At 67.5% G+C, this 22,208-nt stretch overlaps 1 protein-coding gene across 2 annotated transcripts; it reads left to right on the top strand.

Annotated features, from left to right (window-relative positions):
• The first annotated feature begins 1,204 nt into the window (after positions 1–1,204).
• Positions 1,205–20,764, top strand: APC2 (APC regulator of WNT signaling pathway 2). Of its 2 annotated transcripts, none has more exons than XM_019490949.2 (15): positions 1,205–1,403; positions 5,646–5,804; positions 5,989–6,079; positions 6,248–6,437; positions 6,629–6,737; positions 6,809–6,922; positions 7,026–7,100; positions 8,498–8,590; positions 9,235–9,625; positions 10,055–10,150; positions 10,317–10,456; positions 10,594–10,671; positions 10,934–11,050; positions 11,183–11,397; positions 11,762–20,764. In XM_019490949.2, exons 1-15 carry the CDS (start codon positions 1,350–1,352, stop codon positions 17,238–17,240), a joined length of 7,401 nt encoding a protein of 2,466 aa, XP_019346494.2. In that variant the 5' UTR covers positions 1,205–1,349; the 3' UTR covers positions 17,241–20,764. The 2 variants fall into 2 exon arrangements, with proteins under 2 accessions (XP_019346494.2, XP_019346488.2); XM_019490943.2 differs by having other exon boundaries at positions 9,232–9,625.
• Positions 20,765–22,208: the final 1,444 nt, after the last annotated feature.

Below are 22,208 nucleotides of genomic sequence, written 5' to 3'. Positions count from 1 at the left end.
GGGCGCAAAGTTTCCTAGCAGCCTGCCAGGGACCTCGGCACTTGCAAGACCCATGTGGGTCCCCCCCGGCAGCTTCAGACACCGGCTTTTAAGGGTCCAAGCATGGGGTGGAAAGAAGATGAAGTCCTCTGGGTCCATCCCTGCATTGGGTTGATCGCACAGCTCCTTCCTGCCGGCACTGTGGGCTTGTGTCTGTCCGGCAGCTGGGCCGTATGAGAGGACGGTAGCCCCGTACTGCTGTCAGCTAGGGGAGTTGCCCCTCCAGCTCCAGCTCCTGCAGTTCATTGCTGACAGTCCCAGGTTGCAGCCCCGCGGCTGCTGTGGCACTGCCTGGCTGCTCAGACCTGGGTTCCCGAGCGCATGTCTGGGCTGAGCCTTCCCCGCGCAGCGCTCCCCACCTGCAGCCCCTGGGCCGTGCAGGAGGGAGGCCCGGGTTAAAGGCACCCTTGGCCCGGGCGATCCGGCTGATGGCAACGGTGGGGCGTGCCCATGCGGTGTGTGCAACACTGCCAGGAAGGTGCCCGGAGAAGGAGCAGGGCACCAGCCAGGCCGTGGGTCACCAACGCAGGGGCTGCAGCATGGAGAGAGTGGAGGGCAATTGGGGAAAGGTGCAGGCCATGTCCCCACCTCATCCCACCTGGCACCAGGGCCAGGCCAGCCCTGCTCAGCAGGCTGCCTCCATGCCAGCCTGCGGGGAGAAGAGGCGGACGTGGGTCACAAGGCAGCGGAGGGGGACTGGACCCCCGGGAGACACAAGCCCGGCTCCAGGGGAGCCGTAGTGGCAGCTTGGACAGGGACGGGATCTGGCCAGAGCTGACGGCTGCTCCGTGCTCGCGGGGTCCCGTCTCTGCCCCAGCCCTGCAGACAGCCGGGAGAGCCAGGCCCAGGTGTGACCTTCCGGGTAGGACCCTGGCCATCACCCCCCACCCCTCTCCCTGGGGCCAGAGAAGCAGCTAAGGGCCTGATCCTACCAACAGCATCACCTAAGTGGAGCCTTGCACTAGGAGCTGATGCCCACCCTGTGCCAGGCTGCTGTGGGGGGGTCCCCACGGGAGCGAAGGCCGTGCAGGGAGGGGGCTTTGCAGTCTCAGGGGTTGTGGGCTTCTATTGTGCAGCTGGATGGACAGACCCCCCTCGATGGGCCTCCTGCACCCCCGTACCCCGCTGCATGCACTGACCGCCCCTCTCTCCCCAGGCCGCGGCCGGTCTCGTGCCATCTAGAGGCAGGATCCGGGCACTGCCCGAAAAATTCCACTCCCGAGACCCAGCCCTGAAGGAGGAGGCGGCGGCGGCGGCGGAGCTGAGCGGAGCAGCCAGCATTCGCCGGGCTGCTGCAGGATGCGGGCTCCATGGGACTGCTCTGGATCCTCTCCTTCCTGCACTCCACCTTCTTCGGGGATGAGGTGAGGGCTGCGCGAGGGGCTCAGGAGTGTGGAGCTGGGGGTGGGCGTCTGGATCCGGCTGTGGGTCTCCGTTCCCAGGCTGCCAACCTGAGCTGCATGTTAAGCAGGGCAGCATCCGCCCTGGCGCTGGGGGGGGGATGGATGGATGGATGCATGCATGCATGAGATGCTTGGGAGGGGTCTCCTGGAGGGGCTGGATGGGACCCCTTTGTGTTGGGGAAGGGGCTTATTCCCAGCCTTTCTGCTTGGAGAGGCTGGGGCAGGGTCCCTGGGGCTGGGCGGAGGGGGGGGGTTGGATGTGGGGCCACTTTGGCTTGATGGAGATGGACCCCCGAAGAATGGGGGAGGAGGATGGGGGCTGCAGCCACCTCCATCACGGGGGTGGAGGGGAGGGGGCGCAGGCTTGGGCCCCGCTGCGGTGGCGGGCGTGGGGGCTCCCGTTGCATAATGGGGAGCGCGGGGCGAGGCGTGGGCCCGCGGCGCTCTGCTCTACGCAGGCTGCGTGCGGGGGGGGGAAGGGTGTGGGGGTCTGTCTGTCTCTGTCTGTCTGGGGGCCGCAGGCACAGATGCTGCAACCCGCGCTGCAGCTGCCCCTCGCCCCCCACCGTCGTGGGGGCTCGCTCGCCATGTCCGGCTGCTCCCCCCAGCTCGAGCCGGAGGGCTGCCGGCTCCGGGGTGCAGGGATGGAGCGGGGCCTCCCAGGCCTGCGCCGGGGCCTGGACGCTTTGTTGTGCCGGCGGGGGAAGGGCGGGGGGGGGCTGCGGTGCTCCTGACGCTGCCGCGGCCTCCCAGCCCCGCTACCAGGGGCCGGCTCTGCCCCTGGCGTAACGGTCTTGACACCACGGGGCTTCCACCCAGGAGGGCTTTGGCCCGGTGGATCCGCATGCGCGGTGCCATCTGTGCACCTGCCTGCCCTGCTCCCTGCGGCTCCTTCTGGGGTGGACCCGTCCCCTGGGGCCTGCGGGGCGCGGGCGAGGACCCTCGCGGAGGGGTGGGAAGGGCCGGCGGGCGTTGGAGGTGGGGGGCAGAGCCGGGGAGCGTGGGGGTGGGCAGCAGCCGTGTCTTGCACCAGGCGTTTCCTGGCAAGCTGCACCCCGGGCCCTTTTCCTGGACACTCCCAGGGCGGAGGTGCTGGCACCGCTTGGGGGGCTCTGGGCTAGGAGGGCTGGAGATGCCCAGTGTATACTGGTGGGAGGAGCTGGGAGCCCAGTGCGTACTGGTGGGAGGTGCCAGTGCAGGGAGCTGTCCCGAGCTTGGGGCAGATCAAAGCCCTGGGGTCATGCTGGGAGCCCGGGCCAGATCCGGGCCTTGTGCCCAGCCCAGCCCAGCCCGGCGGTGCCAGGCCAGCCCTGTTGTTACCGAGGCTGCTGCGGCCGCTGGCGCTGCGCCCTGCCCGGGGACAAAGGGGGACGGTGCCCGGCCCTGGAAACAGCCCTGTGGTTCCCACGGCATCGGGTGCCTGCCGGGCTGGGGCGGGAGGGGGCCGCGGGATGATCTGCCCCCGGCTCCGGCTCTTCTTGGCAGAACCAGCGTTGAACCCGGGCATCCGGGGCTCCTAGCGCTGCCTCTGGGTGGAGGGCATTTGGCCTTCGGGGCAGGCCCCAGGTGCGGTTTCGGATGCACCTGCCCGGGGGGCCGTGACCCCGAGGATTCCCCATTTGGGCCCCAAACATGGGACTCGGCCCCCTAGCTGCATGCTCAGCTGCTTGCCCCGTGTCCCCCTTGCCGACGTGCCGGGCAGCGCGCCCCGCTTTGCAGAAGGGGTCTGGGGCGCTCCGCGGCGCTGCTTGGGCCCTGTCGGGGCAGCGGGGCTGGAGCCAGGCTGCGGGTTGGGAGCCGCCCCTCAGCCTCTCCCCCGGGGCTGCTTTGTGCTGCCGGCTATTGGGTTTCCCCCGCCCCAGCTGGGATCCAGCCTCCGCTGTCATGTCAATTAGTGGAAGCTGGTAACAACAGGCTGTTTGTTTAACGCCCCCCGGGGCTGGGAGGAGGGTCTGGGGGCACCGGGAGCGACTAGACCCAGCTGCTCCCCTCCTGCGCGGCGCTGACGCCTAGCACGGGGCAGCCCCGGGCGCCTCTGCCCCTCCTGTGCTCCTAGCACCCCTCGCTGGCACAGCATAGGGATCCCCGGCGCGGAGTGGGGCGCAGGCCTGGGATAATGCTTGTGCCCCCGGCCCCATTGCCACCTGCAGCCTCTTCCCTCTGCCTCAGGGAGCATCCTCCGGCCTCCCACCGCTGCCTGGCTGCGTGCAGAGCTCCAGCCCCGGGGCAGAGAGCGGCCCTGGTGATGGCTGGGCTCGGGGCAGGCCTGCTGGCTGCGGAGGGGCAGGGATGGGGGGTGTCGGGGGTCCCAGGGCTTGCCCGTGCCCTGCCTTGCTCCGTGCCTGGATGTGACCATCCGGGCTCCCTGCCCGGGCAACTTCAAGGCACGATTGCCAGGCCCGGCCCAGGCTGGGGGTGCCCTGAGGCCCCGGGGCCCGGCTGCTCCTCGGCTCTGGCCCCCGCCCCACGCCGGGTCTGGGGGCTCTGTCCGCGGTGCTGAACCCCTGTAGCCTGGGCCTTCGCCGTGCGGGGCTCTGGCACCCGGTGCTCGGCGCTGCGCGTGCCAAGTGGGGAGAGGACCCAGGTGTCCGGCGTCCCAGCCTGCCCCACGGCACCCTCCCGTCCCGCACCCTCAGCCCAGCGAGCTCGGGGGGCTCTTGCTTCTGGCTCGCAGGGCTTTGCTTGCACCTCTAACCCCTTTGTCCATGGTCAGAGGTGGGAGGGCAGACCTGCTCGGTGCCTCAGTTTCCCCCGCCGTGGCCTGGGGCAGCCTCAGCGAGGTGCATCAAGCTCTTGGTTGAGCAATACGCCATGTCACAGCCGGGCCGAGCGTGCGCGGCGGCGCCGAGGGGAGGGCTGCGCTGCTGGGGACGGCCAGGTGCCCGGGGAGAGATCCAGACCCCCCATGCAGGGAGCCAGGATGCGGGCCTTGCTGAGCCCTGGAGAGGACGGGGAGGAGGATGGAGAGGAGAACGAGCCCTCCCAGCTCCGTGCCTCGGTTTCCCCAGCCAGAGCTACAGGGGGTCTCTGCAGTCTCAGGGGTACGAGGGCTGCACAGGACCAGGGCAGGGGTCTGGCATGGGTTCATCCAAATCCTGCCCAGGCCAGCGGGCATCCCTGGCCCAGGATGGCGGCGGCTTCTGCTTTGCACCAGGATCCGGCCCAGATGCAGCCCCCGCCTGGAAGCGGAGCTGGGCCCTGACCCACAATACCGTTGCTGGCCTTGCTGGGAGCCCAGGACAGGAAAATGAATCCTCCTGGCTTTTATACCCCGGCTGCTGGCGCACGATTGGCTGTCTCCGTAGCAACCGGAGATCCTGGACCGGGCCGGGATTGGCTGCCTGCCTTGGCAGCATCTCCAGCGCTTCTCGTGATGGCCGTGATTTATTCACCGTCGCATGGGAATTGCCCCGACGCGAGCTGTACGAGGCTTCCCGGTGCCGGAGCCTTTGTCTCCCGGCGGGGCCGGGCAGGCGGCGTGGGGCCGGGGGTGTTTGGGCTGGGCCGGGACGGAGACGCTGGCCCCTTCCCCGCTCCACGCTGAGCTGGGGGTGCTGCCTGGGGTGCGGGGGGTGGCAGGGGATGGGGCAAGGGGCCTTTTGCTTCCAGGGCCTCCACGCACCGCTGGGGGGGCCTGAAAGCTGAGACACAGGTCGGGGGTCCCGGCACGGGCGCTGGGGTCTGGGGACACCTGGGGTCTTCTGGCCAGACGGAGGAGACGGCTGTGGGTGGAAGTGGCTAGAGCCAGGGGGTCGAGTCCATCTCTGGGAGCCGGGTCGGGGATGGAGAGGTGGCTGCAGCTGGCCGGTGCTGCGAGGAGCAGCAGTGCAGCCCGATGCCCAGGGCACGGGCTAGGGCTTTTGCTTCCCATCCTCATTCTCCGTCCTCGGGGACCTTGGGCAAGTCCCGTCCCCGTGCCTCAGTTTCCCCTCTCTGTCCCCTTGGCATGCAGCAGGGGTGGCCTCACCCCACGGATCCATGCAGCACCCGACGCGGTGAGGTTGCCTCTCTGTGGCCCTTATGTGGCCCCCGGTGCCAGGATCCCGCAGCTGTTCGGTGCCTCGTGCCTGGGGACACTGCTGGAGCTGGAGCAGCGAGGCCTGAGCCCAGCCCTGGCTGGCGCGGTGCTCCGGGGAAGGGGCGTCGCGGCGGGTGTGCTGCCTGCACCCATCCCATCCCCATCCCCATCCCCTGTCTCCACAGGCCCTGGACGAGCTGAAGATGTCTGGCTCCATCGCATCGTACGACCAGCTGGTGCGGCAGGTGGAGGCGCTGAAGAAGGAGAACACACATCTGCGCCGGGAGCTGGAGGACAACTCCAACCACCTCTCCAAGCTGGAAAATGAGACCTCGGACATGAAGGTGGGGCCGGAGGGGGCTCCTGCACCGCTGCCGGGGGCGCGGGGGGGTCGGGGCCACCCAGCAGCTTGCAGACAAGGGACCCCCCATGAGGGCAGTGGAGAAGCCCCCACCTGGAGGGGGTGCAAGCCTGGCCCCTGCAGCTGGTGCCGGCCCGGCCCTCACCCCGCGCCGTCTCCTCGTCTAGGAAGTCCTGAAGCACCTGCAGGGCAAGCTGGAGCAGGAGGCCCGTGTCATGGTGTCCTCCGGACAGACGGACGTGCTGGAGCAGCTGAAAGGTGGGCGAGGGGGCTGGTTTCTTGTACTCCTTTGCCCCGGGGCTGGGAGCAGACCCCAGGAGTCAGGACCCCTGGGTTCGGCGTGTGGTCCGGCGGGTGAAAGCAACTAGGATGCCTGGGCTTGAGTGCAACGACCTGGCTCACGTGTGCCCGCTCCGCCCCGCGCAGCGCTGCAGATGGACATCACCAGCCTCTACAACCTGAAGTTCCAGCCGCCCGCCCTGGCGCCCGAGCCGGCCTGCCCGGGCCGCAGCCCCGAGGGCAGCCCCCTGCACGCCGCGCCGCTCCAGAAGAAGGACAGCATGGGGGACCTGAGCCGGGCCACCATCCGGCTGCTGGAGGAGCTGGACAGGGAGAGGTAGAGCCCCCGCGGGGAAGGGGAAGAGGAAGGGGCAGGCACGGCTCTGAGCTCGCCGTCCGTCCTGCCCCATCCCTGGCTGCCTGCCCGGAGCAGGGGAATTAGGCTCCCTCGGCTCCGGTCTGGGACGGGGGGTGGGGGAGCGGCGGGGCTGCCGGGGGCACAGCCGAGCGCCCACCGTGGCTTCCCAGGTGCTTCCTGCTGAGCGAGATCGAGAAGGAGGAGAAGGAGAAGCTGTGGTACTACACCCAGCTGCAGGGCCTCTCCAAGCGCCTGGACGAGCTCCCGCACGTCGAGACGGTGAGTGCCTGCCCCGGAGGCGTGGGGGTCCCGGTGCGCCGGGCGCCGCTCACGCCCCGCTCCCTCCCCAGTTCTCCATGCAGATGGACCTGATCCGGCAGCAGCTGCAGTTCGAGGCGCAGCACATCCGCGCGCTCATGGAGGAGCGGTTCGGGACCACCGACGAGATGGTGCAGCGGGCGCAGGTCAGAGCGGGGCCGCGGGGAGCCCCTGACCGGTCCCCCCCCCCACCCCAGCTAGGCTATCCGGGCCCCCGGCGCCCTCTGACCCCTGCTCCGGTCCCCCCAGATCCGAGCCTCCCGCCTGGAGCAGATCGACAAGGAGCTGATGGAGGCGCAGGGCAAGGTGCAGACGGAGCCGCAGGTAAGGGGCGGGGGGCCGGGGGGCCGAGCCGGGGGAAGCAGGCAGGTCCTGGCTGCTTCTGCTCGCACGGAGCCAAGCCTTTGTGTGCATCTCGGCACCGTGAAATGGGCAGTTGCCATGGAGACGGGAAGTAGGCCACGGGAAGGGGGGGATGCTGGCTGGCTCCGCGCCGGCGGTGGGAGCGCCGAGTCCATGGAGCTGCCGCGGGGGCATCTGCTTGGCGCGGCTCTGCGGCCCCTCGCCAGGGTGGGGGCACAGCCCAGACCCTCGTATTAATGCCGCCGGGGCTGGATCCACGCACGTGAACCCTGCCAGACCCGAGGCGAGCCCGGGGCGCGCCGAGCGACCCCGAAAGCAGCCGGGCTGGCTCACAACGCCCTTGTCCCGCGTGGAGATGGCTTCCCTGGCGCAATCGAGGCTTTCTTTTAAAGAGCCGCGCCGCAGCCTCCGTGCCAGAAACCCTCCCGTCTCCTCCCAAATACTACACTGGTACTTTCTGATGTAAAAGATGCTGCCGTGACATGACAGCTCCTCCCGAATCGGGGGAGAGCACGCCCCGGCTTGGGTCATGAAAGGAGCTGCCTTCTAGGAGGAAGGCAATACTAGTATTTTCAGCAGACTAGTAAAATACGGGGTTATTTCCTGCTTTGGAGCAGGGGGTGGATTCGATGTGAGCTCCTGAGGTCCCTTCCTTTCCTATGAGCCTGGCTTTCCAAGAAGGGGCCTGTCGAGCGGGGAGAGGGAGATGCCCGCAGCATTATAATCACGATTGTGCATAAAGAAACCGCCGTGCGATAGGGCACCATACCGTAGCATCGTTAGGAAGAAAACCAACAACGTCCTAAATCAGGATGCGGTTCAAATCCCCGCGGGACGGTGCAAACCCCTGTGGCTTTGCTATAGAAATCCGGCCTTAAGCAAAACGCGACGGTACCGAGGCAGGCAGGACTCCAGACACAGTGCGCAGAGATGACCGCGGTCCTCCCGCGCCGCTGCGGCGGTGTGGATACCCACTGCACGACACGGCTGTGTTTGATCGGGGCTCGCAGCCGGGAGCTGAAATGGCCACGCGGGGCACGTCCACACCTTCGTTAAAGCGCAGTAGTTACTGTGCGTTTAATTCAGTACTTGATTAACAAAGCACTGACTAAATGCGCAGCAACTAGCCTGGTTGGCTTTGGAGGCAGGTGGTTGCACTGAACCCCCTTGCCCCAACAAGAGCGGACGTCGGTCCGGGTCATTCATGGGACAGAGGAGCTGGAGGGGACGTAGGTGGCGGCAGCCCGGGTTGGCTCGGTGGGTGCTCGGTGGCCGTCCCTGCCCGCCCTTGCCCCCGGGGGCGGCAGTGTGCCCCAGGCCGGGTCGTGAGCTCCTCCCCGTTGTGTGTGCCCCTGCAGCTGTGCGGGAAGCTGCAAGGCCTGGAGGGGGACGGCAGCCTGGATGTCCCGACGCATCCCGAGGACGGGGCGAGCCACGCGGGCAGCAGTAAGGTAACGGTGCCAGCCCTGGAGGGCGTCCCCGGACTGGGGGGACCAGCGTCCTAGGAGCTGCATGGCCTCGGGGGACATCGCTGCTCACGCCCCAGGCCCGGCTCTGCTGCTGTACAGGGCGCCCGGGGTGCTGAGCACAGCGAGCACCCCTCAAAGACCCGCAAGCTATTTAAAGGAGCAGCAGCCATTTAGACACTGCCTGCGGGATGCAAACCTCCCCTCTCTGTGCCTCAGTTTCTCCTCCTCCCGGGAGTGCCCGCTGCATCTGGCCACTTGAGGTCCTCTGCCACGTAGGGTGATGGGTAGGCACTGGCAGACCCCATGGGCAGTGCCATGGTGGGGAAGGGATGCCGCAGAGGTGGGGGCCACCCCTCCGGGTCCCTGCTGCCCGCCTCGGGCCCGATCCTGCTGAGAGATGAGCGCCCTCGACTCCCATGATCAGGTGTCCCCGAGCCAGTGGTTGGCATGAGTGTTACCTACCTCCAAGTGCTGGTTTGGGGGTGGGTGCTAGGAGGGGATGGGGTTGGGGGTTAAGAGGAAGGGAGGTGGGTCGTGCGGGGGGCTTGCCAGTGGAGGGCGAGGGCTAGTGGGGCTACAAGGAGGGCGGGGGGATGCCGTCACCCAGCAGGCGCTTGCCCCAGCAGGTGGAAGTGGTCTTCTGGCTCCTGTCCATGCTGGCGACGCGGGACAAAGACGACATGTCGCGCACGCTGCTGGCCATGTCCAGCTCGCAGGAGAGCTGTCTGGCCATGCGCAAGTCGGGCTGCCTCCCGCTGCTCCTCCAAATCCTCCATGACGCGGCGCGGGACCCGGGCGCGCCCCAGAGCCCCGGTGGGAGCGGGGGCAAGGATGCCCGTATGCGCGCCAACGCCGCCCTGCACAACATCGTCTTCTCGCAGCCTGACGAGGGCCAGGCCAAGCGGGAGATGCGGGTGCTGCATGTGCTGGAGCAGATCCGCTCCTACTCGGAGACCTGCTGGGACTGGCTGCAGATGCAGAGCAAGGACGGGGGCAAGGACCCCGAGGGCAGCGCGGGTACGGGGCAGGCTGGCTCTGGCAGCGGGCGCTGGGGGTCTCTGGGGAGCGGACCCCAGGGCAGCCGCGTGGGAGAGACGGGCTTCTTGCGTGCAAGGGGGATATGAATACGTGCATGCCGGCATATAACTGTGTACGTGCATGTCTGTGGGTGTCGGTGCACGAGTGTGATTTCTGAGCACAGGCACCCGTGCGAGCAGGATCGCACCCCAGCGTGCGTCTGCACCGCGTGCGTCTGCGTGGGCAGGCGTGTGGGAGGGAGCACGTGTGGTGCCTGGGGCTGTGCGTGCTCTCCCGGAGGGGCGAGCAGACGGCGGGGATCCGGGGTGCCGATGGGGCCCCCGGAGTCTGGCCCTGCCCCTCTCCATGCCCTTTGCTGGCTGGGCACCTGGGACCTGCCGGCCTCACTCGCCTCCGCTCTCCCTGCAGCCCCTGTGCCCATCGAGCCGCAGATCTGCCAGGCCACCTGCGCCGTCATGAAGCTGTCCTTCGACGAGGAGTACCGGCGGGCCATGAACGAGCTGGGTAAGTGCCACCCAACCTTTGGGAGCAGCCCAGACCCAGGGCTGTGCCCCTGCCTCCTGGTGGGGGGCCGTGGGGGCAATGCAGATGGAAGTATTTGCCCCCTGCCGTGGGCCCAGCTCCAGCCTGGCTCTGGGGCTGAGTCTGCTCTCCCCCTGCACCATCCCAGGTGGGCTGCAGGCCGTCGCCGAGCTGCTGCAGGTGGACTACGAGATGCACAAGATGACGAGTGACCCCCTCAACCTGGCGCTGCGGCGATACGCGGGCATGGCGCTCACCAACCTCACCTTCGGGGACGTGGTGAACAAGGTGCCCATTTCAGGGGGAGCTGGGCACTGGAGGGGCTCACCACGGGGAGGCGGCTGGACAGGGTGGCAGGGCTGGGCACGGAGGGCACCGGGGAGGGTTGCCCGCGTGATCTGACCCCGCGCTTGTCCCCGTGGCAGGCGACGCTGTGCTCCCGCCGGGGCTGCATGCAGGCCATCGTGGCCCAGCTGGCATCGGAGAGCGAGGAGCTGCACCAGGTAGGTGGGCCCGGGGGGTCCCATGCACCCCGGCATGTACAGGGACTGGGCTGCATGGTGCACCAGACCCTTGCGCACCTGCACCTGTGGGACCCAGGACCACACACTGAGCCCCAGGAGGGGCCAGTCCTACTTTCTGCTGGGCACTGCCAGCTCTGGGCACCTCTGGGCACAGCTGGAAGTCTGGGGCTGGACGTCTGGGCTGGGCGCCGCCAGGCTGTCATGCCTGGGGCATGCGGCTATGCTCGTCCCTCCTCCCCAGGTGGTGTCCAGCATCCTGAGGAACCTCTCGTGGAGGGCCGACATCAACAGCAAGAAGATCCTCCGGGAGGTGGGCAGCGTGACCGGGCTCATGCAGTGCGCCTTGCGTGCCACCAAGGTAAGACCCCCCTGCCTGCCCCGGGAGCTGGGGTTGGTGGGGCAAAGTCCTGCCCGGGCACACACAACCGTGCACAGGCCGCCCGTGCCACGTGCATCACACAGGAGGCTGACGCCGTGTCTGTCCCGTCAGGAGTCCACGCTAAAGAGCGTGCTCAGCGCCCTGTGGAACCTGTCGGCCCACAGCACGGAGAACAAGGCAGCCATCTGCTTGGTGGAGGGGGCGCTGGGCTTCCTCGTCAGCACCCTCACCTACAAGTGCCAGAGCAACTCGCTGGCCATCATCGAGAGCGGGGGCGGCATCCTGCGCAACGTGTCCAGCCTCGTGGCCACGCGGGAGGACTACAGGTCAGGTTGCTTGCCCCTGCCCCATGCAGCTGCAGGTGCATCAGGCCCAGGGTGGTGCCAGCTGCAAGGGTTCAGATGCACTGGACCCCAGGTAGAGGCCGTGCCCCTGCTACAGAGCAAAGCAACCCTCCCCTTGCTGTGCGTATCAGTCTGACCCGGGGGTAAAATTCCTTCTCGACCCCAAATACGGCAATTGGGCTGACCTGAGCAGAGGGGCAAGACCCTTTAGGCTTGAAGTCCCAGCGGGGCTGCAGCCAGCGCCCTCCTTACCCCCCGACGCACGGAGCAGAAGTGGAGAGCGGGGTGGGGGGGATTCTCCCCCAGCCCCAGGCGAGCCGGCTGACGGCGCCTCCGTGTCTTGCAGGCAAGTGCTGCGGGATCACAACTGCCTGCAGACGCTGCTGCAGCACCTGAAGTCGCACAGCCTGACCATCGTGAGCAACGCCTGCGGCACCCTCTGGAACCTGTCCGCCCGCAGCCCCAAGGACCAGGAGCTGCTGTGGGACCTGGGCGCCGTGAGCATGCTGCGCAACCTCATCCACTCCAAGCACAAGATGATCGCCATGGGCAGCGCCGCCGCGCTGCGCAACCTGCTCACCCACCGGCCCCCCAAGTACAAGGACGCCACCGTCATCTCCCCGGGCTCCTGCATGCCCTCCCTCTACGTGCGCAAGCAGAAGGCGCTGGAGGCCGAGCTGGATGCCAAGCACTTGGCCGAGACCTTCGACAGCATGGAGAAGCAGAGCCTCAAGGGCCAGAGCGTGAAGAAGCCGCTGAGGCACATGGAGAGCCTGGTGAAGGACTACGCCTCCGACTCCGGCTGCTTCGACGACGACGAGGTGCCCAACGTCTCCACCGGCGTGGACACGGGCAATGCCTCCGTCCTCTCCATGTTCCTCAACTCCTCCTTCCTCCAGGGACAGGCCCTGCCCCGGGCTGTCACCCAGAGGAGGGGTCCGGAGCCAGAGAAGGATGACAGCGGCAAGCCGGCCGAGCCCAAGAAGCCCCCGGCGCCCGCCGACGACGTCTCGCTGGCTGCCGAGAAGCTGGCCAACAAGATCTCCACCACGGTGGCCAAGATCGACAAGCTGGTGGAGGACATCTCCACCCTGCACACGTCCTCGGACGACAGCTTCAGCCTCAGCTCCGAGGACCACGGTCTGGACTGGCAGTACGGCTCCGACGAGGTGCACGAGGCCCGGGCCCAGTCCTGCTCCCCGTGCCGCCTCTCGGACGCCGGCGGCTTCGCCAAGCGCGAGAGCCTGAGCCGGGCGCGCACGCTGCTGCGGCTGAAGACGGCCTACACCAGCCTGTCCACCGACAGCCTCAACAGCGGCAGCACCAGCGACGGCTACTGCACCAAGGAGCACATGAAGCCTTGCACCCGCGCCTCCTTCCTGGGCTACAAGGAGGAGCTGCAGCGGTACCAGAAGAGGCCCAGCCGCCTGGACCTGAAGAACATCCTCTCCAGCCGGCCCGAGAAGATGGAGCCGCCCGCCATGAAGGCCAAGGAGCCGGCCGAGCCGGAGAAGCCGGAGACGAGAGACCTGCGCGAACGGGCCAAGAAAACCGTCTCCTTCCCCGGCCCGGGCATCCAAGACAAGGAGCCCGAGGGCACGCAGGAGGCCGGGTCCCAGCTCAGTGCCGACCCGCAGGTCCACACCATCAAGCTGTCCCCGTCCTACCAACATGTGCCGCTCCTGGAGAGCCTGGCCAAGAGCGGCCCTGCCACGAGCAGCAGCGGGGGGCTCCCGGGGACCTCCTACCCCCCGACTCTCCCAGGCAGGAAGCAAGCCTGGCTGCCCCCTGGGCTTCTGCAGACCTCCGAGAGCCTGAGCAAGATCCCGGAGAAGCTGGCAGCCCCGGCCCCGGCCCCGGCCGCGCAGGAGTCGGTGCAGAAGTACTCGGTGGAAGACACCCCCATCTGCTTCTCCCGCTGCAGCTCCCTGTCGTCCCTCTCGTCCGCCGACAACGTGCTGGACGGGCAGAGCCACAGCGAGAACGAGATCGACAGCGACTCCTCGCTGGAGATCATCGAGGTGGATGAGGGCGCTGCGCCGGCCGAGGAGAGGCGGGAGAAGGAGGCGGCGGTGGAGCCGGCTACGCCCGTGGGCATCTCCCAGCCCATCGCCATCCCCTTCCCGAAGCGGGACAAGGTCTTCCTGCGGGAGTCGTCCCCGTCCCGCCCGGAGGACCTCACCCCCTCCAGCTCCTCGGAGAACTACATCCAGGAGACGCCGCTGGTGATGAGCCGCTGCAGCTCCGTCAGCTCCCTGGGCAGCTTCGAAAGCCCGTCCATCGCCAGCTCCATCCAGAGCGACCCTTGCAGCGAGATGATCAGCGGGACCGTCAGCCCCAGCGAGCTGCCCGACAGCCCCGGCCAGACCATGCCCCCCAGCCGCAGCAAGACGCCCCTCTTCGAACTGGGCGCGCCCCCCGAGAAGGAGCCCAGCCAGTTCAACATCCAGTGGGAGAACAACGTCAAGAAGTTCATGGACATCACCGACTTCAAGGAGCGGTTCCAGCTGCCCCAGGACCTGGACTCCATGGTCTACTTCACGGTGGAGAAACCCAACGAGAACTTCTCCTGCGCGTCCAGCCTCAGCGCCCTGCCCCTCCACGAGCACTACGTCCAGAAGGACGTGGAGCTGAAGCTCCTGCCCCCCTTCCCCGAGAAGAACGGCCTCAACTTCGTGGCGCACGAGAAGCGGGAAGACCGGCGGGAGGAGCGGCGCCGGCCGGAGCACACCTCCGACGACGACATCGAGATCCTCAAGGAGTGCATCAACTCGGCCATGCCCTCCCGCTTCCGCAAGGTCAAGACCTCCCTCGTCTCGGGCCTGCCCGCCCAGGCCAAGAAGGCCGTGCACGTCCCGGTGTACATGCTGGTGCCCACCCACCCGGCCCTGGGCGCGCCCCGGCCGCTGCGCTCTGCCCCCCGCGAGCTCTTCAAGGACGACGACTCCTTCACTGACTCCGCCGAGGGCACCCCGGTTAACTTCTCCAGCGCCGCCTCGCTGAGCGACGAGACCCTGCGCTACCCCATCAAGGAGGAGCCCGACCTCCCGCGTGGCCCGGGGAGGCGGCCGGAGAGGAAGGAGGCCGTGCCGCCGGTGCCGGGACGCAAGGCGATGGAGCCGCCCCACGAGCCGGGGAGCTCGGGCGCACTCCTGGGCCAGAAGGCGCCTTCCAACCACTCCACGCCCACCAAGACGGGTGCGGGCTACAAGCCGAAGGCCGGCTCCAGCCGGGCCAGCCCCGTTCCCGCAGCCACTGAGGGGAGGAGGGGGCCAGCGCCCTTGAAGAACGGGCCCGGCCTGGAGCTCAACATCGTCCGGCCCAGGAAGGAGCCCCAGGCCGACGGCACCCCGGGGAGCCTGGCTTTCCAGTCCCTGTGCCACACGACGCCCACCGAGGAGGCTGTCTACTGCTTCTACGAGAACGACTCCGACGGCCCGGTGCCGCGGGGGCCGGCTCCGAGGAAGGACCGCTGGGGCGGCGCGGCCCCCAGGAAGGAGCCGGAGCCGAGCGCCCGGCAGCTGCTTCAGGCCAAGACCAAGCTGGCAGCCAAGCTGCAGAACAACCTCATCGTGGACGAGACGCCGCCGTGCTACTCCCTCAGCTCCTCGCTCAGCTCCCTGAGCGACGTGGACCTCTACGAGGAGCGCGCGCCGGCCCACGGCAAAGCCGGGCGGGCGCTGGCCCTCAGCCGGGCGCCGGAGAGAGACCGGGACAGCTCCCTCAGCTCCCTCAGCATCAACTCGGACGACGACCTGCTGCAGAAGTGCATCGGCTCGGCCATGCCCAAGCGCCGGCGCCACTTGGCCCGGCGCAGGAACGCGGAGCGGAAGCAGAAGCTCAAAGGCGCCAACCCGCAGAGCGGCGCCGGCGGCAAGGAGTGGAAGCCGGAGCCGCAGCAGGACGAACCCACCTCAGACCGGGGCTCGGACCTGGACAGCGTGGAGTGGAAAGCCATCCAGGAAGGCGCCAACTCCATCGTCACCTGGCTGCACCAGGCGGCCGCCTCGCTGTCCCGGGAGCCATCCTCGGAGTCCGACTCCATCCTCTCCTTCGTGTCGGGGCTGTCGGTCGGCTCCACCCTGCAGCTCTCCTTGGACAGGCAGGACAAGCAGCGGGCGGCGAGCGGAGGGCGCCTGGAGGCAGAGAAGAGGGAGCATGGCAGGGCCTCCCAGGCAGGCAGGAAGGCAGCCGACCCCCGGGCTGCCGCGGGCAGGAAAAGCCTGGGGCCGCAGAAGTCCATGCCCAACCTGCCGGTGGTCTTCCGGGGCCGCACGGTCATCTACATGCCCAAGCCGGCCAAGGACGCGGCCAGCCCCCGTGCCACGCTGAAGAAAACCGGCGCCTCCAAGCCTGAAGCTCCCGGCAAGGCGCTGAGCCTGAGCCAGCAGCGGTCGCGGAGCCTGCACCGGCTGGGGAAGACCTCGGAGATGCCGGAGCTGAGCTTGCCCAAGCGCAGCGCCACCCCTCCGGCCAGGATCGGCAAGGCTCCCTCCTCCGGCTCGTCCCGCACCTCCACCCCGTCCCAGCCCTCCCAGAAGAAGCTGGGGTCGCCCTCCCAGCTCGCCAAGCAGCTGCCCTCTCCGGGGGGGAAAGCCGGCGGCATGTCTCCGCCGGGCCCCCCCGCCAGAGCGCCGCCCCAGAAGCCCCCGGGCAGCAAGCAGCACAAGACCCAGAAGTCGCCCGTCCGCATCCCCTTCATGCAGAAGCCGGCCAGGAAGCCGCTGTCGGGCCGCAGCCCCATGCCGGTGCTGGAGGAGCAGGCGGGCAGCGCCCCGCTGAAGGGCGGCAGCAAGGGAGTCCCGCCGGGCGGCCGGCTCAACCTGGTGCGGATGTCGTCGGTGCGCTCCAGCGGCAGCGAGTCGGACCGCTCGGGCTTCCTGCGGCAGCTCACCTTCATCAAGGAGTCGTCCAGCCTCGTCCTGCGGCACCGCACCGAGCTCTCGTCCTCCGAGTCCGTGTCCTCGTTGTCCCAGAGCGCCTCGCCCAAGAGGAGCCGGGCCGGGCTGCCGGCCGTCTTCCTCTGCTCCTCCAGGTGCGACGAGCTCAAGGCGGCCAAGCCGGCGGGGCCCAACCCACGCCCGGCCGTGCCCCGGACCCCGGCCAACGGCAAAGTGGCCCCTGGCACGAGGCCGCCGAGGAGAACCAGCTCCGAGAGCCCCTCCAGGCTGCCCGTGAAGGCCGGCGCCCGCCCGCCCGAGCCCTTCAAGCGCTACTCGTCGTCCCCCAACATCAGCCTCATCAAGAGGACCGCCAGCCCCTCCGCCGTCCCGTCCCCTTGCTCCGAGGCATCGGCCCAGAGGAGGAGGAACGAAGAGGCCCCCGCGCTGCCTGCCAGGAGCCCGGCAGGGAGCCCAGGGCAGCCGGACAAGCAGAAGATGATGATGATGAAAGGCACCTGGCGAAGGATCCGGGATGAAGACATCCCGCACATTCTCAAAAGCACCCTCCCCTCCTCGGCCCTGCCGCTGGTCAACACCGTGGAGGCCGCCCCGGGCTCCCAGCCCCCCGCCCAGCGGAAAACCAGCGACGCCGTGGTGCAGACCGAGGACTTCTCCACCACCAAGACCAACTCCAGCACGTCCCCCACCCTCGAGACCCGGGAAATGCCCAAGAGCTGCGACACGGAGGGGCTGGCTCCTGGCAAAGGCGCCGTGCCCATCTCCTTCAGCCACGAGGCGTCAGCCGGCTCCGTCGGGCACTTCCCCTCCAGCAGGCACAGCTCCCCAAGCCGGGCCGCCCGGGTGACTCCCTTCAACTACATCCCCAGCCCCATGGTGGTGCCGACCATGAGCAACAAATCCGTGGAGAAAATTCAGGCTTGAGCCGCCGCCAGAAATGCAACCTCTGCCTTGTCTCTGGCTACGGGGGCAGCTCCGCAGAGCCCCCCGGGCTGTCGCACGTCCACGGGAACAACGCTCTTGCTCATAAGCAAAAGGGGAAACCAAGAAGAAGCTGTTTCAATGCTCAACTAACAAAGGAGGAACTTTTGCATTGCTGTGACTGTTGGCCGGGACAGTTGGGTCCGTTTTGTTTTGGGGGAGAAGACGCACGAGATCCTTGGAGCACAGCAAGGGGCCGTTCGCAGTGCAGGAGCCTCCACGCGCTCTCCCTCTTTTGTGACCCTCCAGCGTCGGGGTGGTGCAGGGATGGACCTGCTGAGGCCTGACCCCTCCGCGCTCCGGACAGCTCTGCTGCTGGCTGCTTCCCCGCGGGGTTGGCCCTGCTGAAGGCTTGTCCAGCAAGGCTGGAGCCGCTTGCATTGCTGGACCCTGGGTGCTGGGATGGCCTCTCCCATGCTCAGCCGAGCTCCCGTTGTCCATGAACTCGGAAGCAGCCATCAGCCAACGTCCGCTGGCTGCGTCCCGGGCTCTGCAATGCCGCGGGGGCTGTCTCCACCCTTTCACTGAAGCACATTGGGATTTCCTGCCCGGGGAGGCAACTGAGGGGCTTCCCCGATTCCCCTCACTCGCCCCCGAGGTCTCCCGGGAGGTGGAGATGTTCAGAAGGCCCCGGGTCCGCGGCTCTTTCGATGGGAACCGGACCAGAACGCTTCAAGCAAAAGCCTTAATCTTTAGGTCTCAGCTGCATGCTTTCGCTCACCTATCGGCACTACTACCCAAGTCTATAAATAATCTCAGCTCAGTTATAAAGACGCCTTTGGAAACTCCCCTCTGGACCAAAGTAGAGAGGCCGTGAGAGAGAGAGAGCAGAGGAGAGAGGGGTGGGGGGGACGGACGCCCCACTTGGGGAGGCAGAAGGACTCGTGGGATCTGCCGTGTGCACCGCCAGGCCCCTAATTATGGTGACGGGCTAATCCGTTAATGACTAGCTTCGTTTGCGCTGGGCGGCATTGGCGCTGGGGGGGAGCAGAGCAGTGCTTCATTATCGCTGGGGGGAAGATGACTGTTACGGAGCTGCACACGGGAGGGGGGGACCTGGGGAAATGAGAGAAGAGGAGGGAGAGAGACCAGGCCAGGGGAGGGGAGGAGGGCGGCTGATTCTGGGGTGCACCCGGCACTGGCCAGGGGTACCTCGCTGGGGTATCTCCCCCACCCTGGTCCTCCCCACGGGCAGAGGGGTGCTGGCTTGCCTGGGAAGCTTCAGGCCCCTGTGGGACAATTCCCCCTTCGAGTGCTGATGCCGATTCTCCCGCGGATCTGGCACCAGCATCAGGCCAGTCGCCAAAGAGCTGCTGCCCCGTTCGCCCCCTGCCCGGGGGACGCGGCCCCCGCTCTCCCCTCCCCTCTGAAGCCAACAAGTCCCTTGCACGGAGCAGCCTCTGGGCCCTTGCACGCGTGCCCCTCCCGGGAGGACGAGGACTAAGGACTGGGAGAGGCTCAGCGGCACCGCAGGCAGCTCGGCCGGGCAGCCAGCTCCCGGGAGCCGCGAGCGCTTGTCACTCCCAGGTCAGGCAGAAGGCACCTTATAGACTAACTAAAGCAGAGGTGGGCTTGAAGGTGCCCGGCTGTAGAGGGAACCCTCTCCAAAGTGATTTAGGCGACTGCCTGGGGTGGCAACGAGTGGGAGGAAGGCAGACGGGGAAGGCTCTTCTGGAGCAGTCCTCCCAAGCACCCAGCTCCAGGCCCTTGGAAATGCCATGTTTGCACCTCGCTTCGGCCCCTAAATCTCCTAAACCAAGAGGGGGTTCAGGCTCATACAGCTCAGTCTTGCTCGGGGGCCTCAGGCCCCTGCATTGGCCAGGGTTTGGGGTGAAACCTTCCTTTATTTATGACAAACAGGCTTTTCTTTCTCTCTGAAGCTTTCCAAGGTTTTTCCCTCTTCCCCCACTTCAATTTTGGGTCTCAGTTGAAACGCCGGTGCTGGCCGGGGGGAGGCATCCACGCCAGAGCGGAGCAACGCCGGGAGCATTTTTTCTGGCTCGTTCCTGTTGCTGGTTTCTTTTCCCCTGGCAAATCCCAAGCCCCCGGAGCTCAGCAGCCTCCCGGCAAGAGGCAAAGGGGCCTCGAGGGACTCAGGTGTGGCACAAGTCGCTGCGGCAGCTGGCAGTGCCCTGGCCCAGGTGCTTCCCCTCGTCCCCTGGTGCTGACGGGGTCCCAGCCCCAGGCTCTTGATTTGGGGACACGAGTCCACTGAGAACTGGGCTCCCCCACCCGGTGCTCACCACCCAGACCCCACCAGCCACTGGAGGTCTGCGTGAGCCGGGGTCCTGAGCGGCTGTATCCAGGTGACCCCCTTCGCCCCAGGCCGGCCGTGCCATCTCCCCGCCGTCAGCGGGGTGTTCCCTACCTCTGTTGCGGATGCAGTGATCCCTTAGGTGCGGGATATGGGCGCCTGCCCCGGGGGGCTCGGCAGCACCCGGATCCAGTGGGGTCTGGACCCCCAGCCCTGGGATTTTTAGTCCGGACCCTGGTGCAGGGGTGCAGAGGGGAGCAGCAAGGACAGGGCATTACCTGGCGTAGCAATGGGTGCAGCAGCAGGGCAGGGCTCCGTGAGCGACCCGATTCTGGCCTGCCCATGGACCCAATCCTGGACAGGCCACGGTTGGATCTTGTTCCAGATCGGCTGGGCCAAGTGATTGAGGCACCACCCACTCACTTCCCCACATGGGCTCCTCTCTCTCTCTCTCTCAATCCCCCCCACCTTCACTGCCCCTCCGTCCAAGCTGGCGCTGCCGTTCTTTTTAGCTGCACCGAGGACACGCGGCGCCGTGCCACGAGCTGCTGCCAGCCTCAGCCGCCTGTCCCAGCCTCGCCGGGCGGCCGACCTCAGCCCTATCACACCGCAGCCTTGATCCCGGCATCGCCCCGGGGCCTCCACCAGCTCGGCTCCCCTCTGCCGGGCAGGGGTGGCACGGAGGAGCACGCCATCCCAGCCTCGTGGGCTCGGCCACGGCTGCACGCTGGGAGCTCACGCGTGCAGCGGGGTCGATGCTGTTGCAGCTGCAAGATCTGAACTGGAGAAGATCCAGGTTTCAAGGGCCTGATGAGGACGGTGCAGCGATACGGGCATGACCACACCACGAGCGGGCACCGGAGCCCCACGCGCCATCCCACGAATTCAGGGTACAACCCGCTGTAGCAACAGGGGAAGACTGCATTACCTCACCTTTTTTTTTTCCTGTAGCCACAGGTTTAAGAGCCTCCCCAACTGCCCCGGCCCTTGCCATGGCCACGCTTCTTCTTAGCCTAGACCCTCCTTCTCCGTGTGCCCGTTGGCTTCTGTCCTCTTCTGTTGAGAAACGTGCTGGGTTTTGAGGTGTCCTGGGTTTTTTTTGCTACTGGTTTCCCCTCGCCCCTGCCCTCCGCTGTATGTATGTACTAAGGATGTTATTTTACTGGGACTCTGGACAGTATTAAAATTAAAAGTAAAGCGGTGTAAATAGGAAGCTGGGGGTGGTGTCTTTATTCCCACCTGGTGGTGTGGGGAGCCAGGGAGGGATGGGCTGCTGCGCGGGGCCGAGGAGCCAGGCTCCGACACCGACACGCTTGGGGGGCCCTGGGCTTGTCTCTTCTGTGCTTCGTTCCCCACCCGAGCGGGAGACCCTGCCCTGCCTCCGCCACCCCCTGCCATACAGCCCTAGCCCCCGACCTGGTGACAGACCTGGCTCCACTTAGCAGCTCAGACAATGTCTGGGTGAGTTGGAAGAGAAGTTGGGTGCACCGCTAATGTGCGCCAGAGCTGCAGCGTCAAAGCTGATCCCCTAACCCCACTGCCACCCCCGACCTTGCACCCCCTGCCCCAAAGCAGGGAGCTCATGCAGAGGGCAGGGAGCCCCGCTGGAGGCCGGACAGGAGGAGTTGGGGCCAGGCCCAGAGGAGAGGTGAGCTTCGGCTCAGGTGAGCCCATTGCACGCCTTGAGCCTTCAGCCAGGGCTGCAACAAGTGGGGGGGAATGCACTTAGTGCCTGAACAGGCAGGGGCAGGAGCGACCCCCAGGGAGTGCAGCTCCTCCCAGGGCTTGAACCCAGGGCTGCAATTAGTGCCTAACCAGGCCCGGCTGCAGCAGCCTCCATTGAAGGGCCAGCGAGCTGCGCAGAGCCTCAACGAGGCACAGACTGCAGCCAGGGCTGCAATTAGTGCCTGGCAAGGAGCCGCCTTCACAGCGGGCCGCCGAGCTCCTCGCAGCCCGGGAGCAAGGTCCTGCTGCACCCAGGCCTCCGGGCAGAGCCTGGGCAGGTGAGGGCAGGGGCAGGCTTGGTGCAGGGGCAGTGACTGGGGAGCCCTGCCTCTGCCCGGGGTCAAGCAGCCCCCCCAGAGCCGGGCGGGTCTGCAGTCGAGCAGGGGTCCCGGGGGTCGTTCCCCAGCGAGAGGCAGGTCCCGGCTCCCTGCAGGGGACCCCGGCTCTCGGACGCAGGCCCAGGGCAGGAGCAAGGCTCCCTTAGGGGCAGAGGGGCCGTGCCACGGCGAGAGCAGCCTTCTTTCTGCCTCGGACCACGACTGGCAGAGGGGGTGCTGCAGGCGGGTCTGCCTCCAGCCCGTGCCCAGGGGGTCGCGATCCAGCACCGGGCAGGGGCCCTGCCAGGAGGGCAGAGGAGCTCGTGTGCAGCCCCCGGGCGGGGAGCACCGGCCCCCTGGGCTCAGCGGTCTCCCCACACCCGGAGCAAGGCTCTGCCCCCAGCGAAGGGCGGAGGAGGGCGTCCCACAGCGGGGGTCACTGGCCCGCCCCTCGCGCTGCTCCTACGTCTTCGCACGGCACAACCTTGCTGGGGCGGTGAGCTGCGTCCTGGGCACAGCGTTGGGACCCCCCCGAGGACAGCAGGCCTGGGGTGCTGGTCCGGGTTTGGCCCAGTGCATGCCTGGCTCGTGGCCCTTTGCCTTTTGGGGCCCCAG

The sequence above is a fragment of the Alligator mississippiensis genome, chromosome 16 (assembly GCF_030867095.1).
Source record: "Alligator mississippiensis isolate rAllMis1 chromosome 16, rAllMis1, whole genome shotgun sequence".
NCBI classification, from domain to species: domain Eukaryota; kingdom Metazoa; phylum Chordata; order Crocodylia; family Alligatoridae; genus Alligator; species Alligator mississippiensis.
Note: the sequence above shows the minus strand (reverse complement) of the source record. Positions and strands in the feature narration are given on the sequence as shown.

Bases quoted from the DNA above. Each gene is read 5' to 3' on its own strand.
- APC2 (XM_019490943.2), top strand. From the start codon at position 1,350: ATGGGACTGCTCTGGATCCTCTCCTTCCTGCACTCCACCTTCTTCGGG. The intron at 5,805-5,988 runs GTGGGGCCGGAG...CTCCTCGTCTAG, and splicing joins ATGAGACCTCGGACATGAAG to GAAGTCCTGAAGCACCTGCA. The intron at 11,051-11,182 runs GTAAGACCCCCC...CTGTCCCGTCAG, and splicing joins GCGCCTTGCGTGCCACCAAG to GAGTCCACGCTAAAGAGCGT.